This window comes from Bison bison, unplaced genomic scaffold (genome assembly GCF_000754665.1).
Source record: "Bison bison bison isolate TAMUID 2011002044 unplaced genomic scaffold, Bison_UMD1.0 scf7180017847416, whole genome shotgun sequence".
In the NCBI taxonomy this organism is placed as follows: Eukaryota; Metazoa; Chordata; class Mammalia; order Artiodactyla; family Bovidae; genus Bison; species Bison bison.
This window is the reverse complement of record NW_011477989.1, coordinates 4,114-7,223: the sequence shown is the minus strand read 5'-3', so window position 1 is coordinate 7,223 and position 3,110 is coordinate 4,114. Positions and strand designations below refer to the sequence as shown.

The window sequence follows — 3,110 nt, the reverse complement described above, 5'->3', positions numbered from 1 at the left end:
TCCACAGAGTGATCAGGCAGGACTTGGCCTCCAGCAGCCGGGAGGAGAGCTGGCCCGGCAGACTTGAAGCCCCTGGTAAGGGAGCCTGTCTGGGCAGTGGTCAGGTCTGTGCAGCAGGGGTGGAAGCTTACCTTTCTGGTCTCTGAGTCAAAAGGCTCTGGTGTTGGGGTCTTGGCCTTCGGGGCTTCCTCGGTGGGTGGGGCCAGCACACGGGGCAGCCCCAGGGGCCGGGCAGCAGCAAAGTTCATCAGCGGGTAGATCCCATTCCTAGGGACACGGTGCAGGGTGCTGCCAGCTGGGGGTTCAGGCCCGACAGTTGCCCCCTCCCCAGGCTCACTCCAGCCCTCACCTGACGTCCTCCAGGAACTTGTCAAGCTCTAAGCAGGAGACTTCTGAGTACCTGGCGTGGGTGTAAGAAGAACGTGAGGATGGCTGGCCTGGCCAGTGGGGCTGGGCTGGCCAGGAGGAGCAGGGAGGCCTCTGGGCTGCAGGTCACTCACCGCCACTGCAGCGGGGGCCAGGGGGGCCGGGGGATCTCCGCCAGGACTGCGTGCGGGTCCATCGCCTTGGTCTTTTCCTCTACCACATTCTCAGGCATGAGGTCTATGGGCCGCGGGAGCACACAGGCGGCGGGCCCTGAAGCATGGGGTCCTGCCGGGCCTCCTTCTGCAGCCTGACCCCAGGCCCTGGCCCACCCCCAGGCCGACCTGCCCCTCACACTGGTGCTGGATGAAGCAGTGGGCAGCCAGGAGCTTCAGCGAGTGCACCTCGAACAGCACGCGGTGGAAGAGGAGGTTGTGGGCAGAGGGCCGGCGGGCAGGGTCCCGGGCTAGGCAGGAGAGGATGAACTCCTGCAGAGAGGGGGCAGAAGTGGGTGTAGCCTCTCTGCTCTGGCCCCAAGCCTCTGGGAGCCTTCATGCAGCTTCCGGCACAGGGAGAGGCATCCTGTTAGCCGCCAGGCCAGGACCTGGGTCTTCAAACAGGACAGTGGAGTCTTCCCGGGGCCCAGAGCTGCCTTTGTTTTCCTTCCAGTAGGCACCCCCGCCCCAGTTTCTGAGGGGGGCTGGCACTGTCATCCCCAAGTGACAGATGAAGACTGCACACTGAGGATAGACACCAGCCCCTGCCTTGGAGCCCAGGCCTGGGCAGAGTGCTGGCAGATCAGCCTGGGCCCCTGAACTCGGAGCAGCCCAGCCTGAGCCCACCTGCCTGCCCTACTTCTGGTGCTGCAAGTCAGGACTGGCTCTGCAGATGGCCTTGAGGGGTGCCTCCCTTGCCCCACATCCAGGCCCTCACTGCCTCTGGGTCCATCCTGGCTCCATGTCTGTCTCAGTCCCACCCAGGCCCCACCAGTCCCAGAGGCCATGGGTTAAGCCAGGTAGTCGCTGAAGTCTGGCCACAGAGGTTGTGGCTGCAGCTTCTGAGCATATGCCCTCTGCACCCACCCACCTTGCCCCCTGGGATCCTCTCAGCCAGTCTCCTGAAAGCTTACAGGCAGGGCCATGGAGTTGGGCAGACCTAGACATACACTGGCTCCACCATTCACGCTAAAGGCTCTCTGAACCTGTTTCTTTATAAAACTGGCATAAACACTGCACCCACACTTAAAGCATATCTCTGTGCTCAGGATGTTCCCTCATGCCATCAGGTCTGCCCCGCAACACACCTGCCTGGTAAGGCCCGCCTTGCAGGGGAAGGGCTGGTGCAGCAGCCTGGCTCTGACCTGCACCATCTGCAGGCCTGCCTGAGGCCCCTCACTGCCCAGCCTGGAACACTGACAGCCAACTCACAGGGGCAGGGCGAGCTGCTTACCCGCATGTTGGGGTCGCTCAGCGAGTGCCTGGCACGAGTGATGGCCTCCTCTGTGACCCGGGTGTCCCCATTGGCCTGGATCTCCAGCACAGCCATCTGGGGGGCAGGGCAAGGTCAGGCAGGGGGAAGAGACGGGTGGGGGTGGGGGAGCTAGCTGGGAGGAGGGCCCCAGGCTACACTGGGTTAGTACCTCTAGTGCGCACATCCCAAAGGAGAAGATGTCCACGGCAGTGCCATCAGCAACCTCTGAAAGGGGAGAGCGGGTCAGGACGGGTAAGGCGGATGCAGGGGGCAGGGTGGGGGCCTCCTGGATTCACCTCCATACTCTGGCGGGAAGAAGTGCAGGTTCCGAGGTTCCTCCCGCTCAACACGGATGGGACTTCGAAGATCGTCGGGGAGCGCTACGGGAAAGCAGGGGGTGAGCAGACCGGGCCTCTCCATGGCCCCCCCATCCCCCAGAGTCCCCACGCACCGTTGGAGAAGATCCGGTGCCACACTGAGCCGGTCCCCACGGGGAGAAAGAGCAGGTGTCAACGTGACAGGGTGCGCAGCGTCATCAGCCCTGTGTTCCCAACAGGTCCCGCCCGGCCCAGCCTCCCCACCACCCTCTCCTCCTCGCCGCCCCCTCCTCCCCGCCAGCACCGGAGCCAATCTTGATGAGGCCGTTGTGCTGGATGAAGATGGTGTCGCTGGTCAGGTTCCCATGGATGATTGGGGGGCTGCAAGCGTGCAGAAAGCTGGGAGAAGGGGAGAGCCGGTGGAGCTGGGTCAGGGGTGCCAGGAGGCAGGGTGGATGGGGGAGATCGCAGGCAGGTGTTCAGGCAAGCCCAGGCCCTCACCTGAGTGCAGACAGGATCTGTGTGCACCAGCGCTTCCAGGCCTGGCGGTGGATGGACTCCATGAGGTGGGCTCCAAAAGGCAGCTGGGCCTGGGCCGCCTGGCCCAGCCCTGCCCCGTGCCCCTCACTGTCTCTGTCCCCAACAGCATCCGGACCCCAGCCTGTCCCTGACCCACACCAGCCCACTTGCATACCCTGGCATTCATGGCCTTGTGGTTCTTCTTGGTCTTTTTGAGGAATTGCTTGAGGCTGCCTGACGACACATACTCTGTGATGAAGATGACCTGCGAGGCGGCAAACTCACGGGCTCCACCAACAGTGGGTGCCCACAGCCACCCCACCCACTGGTGCCCCACCACCCCATGGCCTGCCCAGGGGCTTACCCGCGCTCGGGACTCTGAGGCGTCCAGCCAGTACTTATGCAGCTTGACAATATTGGGGTGGTCTACCAGGGCCAGCT

The 3,110-nt window shown here is 63.7% G+C and overlaps 1 protein-coding gene across 1 annotated transcript; it reads right to left on the bottom strand.

The window, feature by feature from the left end:
* Nucleotides 1-12: 12 nt before the first annotated feature.
* Nucleotides 13-3,108, bottom strand: NRBP2 (nuclear receptor binding protein 2; the record flags this gene model as incomplete). The annotated part of the gene is made up of 13 exons (XM_010843178.1): nt 13-22; nt 64-267; nt 350-400; nt 501-603; nt 719-851; nt 1,813-1,908; nt 2,003-2,058; nt 2,130-2,213; nt 2,285-2,308; nt 2,455-2,549; nt 2,652-2,692; nt 2,845-2,934; nt 3,034-3,108. Coding segments are annotated over 13 exons (1,062 nt in total), but the record flags the coding sequence as incomplete, so codon positions are not given.
* Nucleotides 3,109-3,110: the final 2 nt, after the last annotated feature.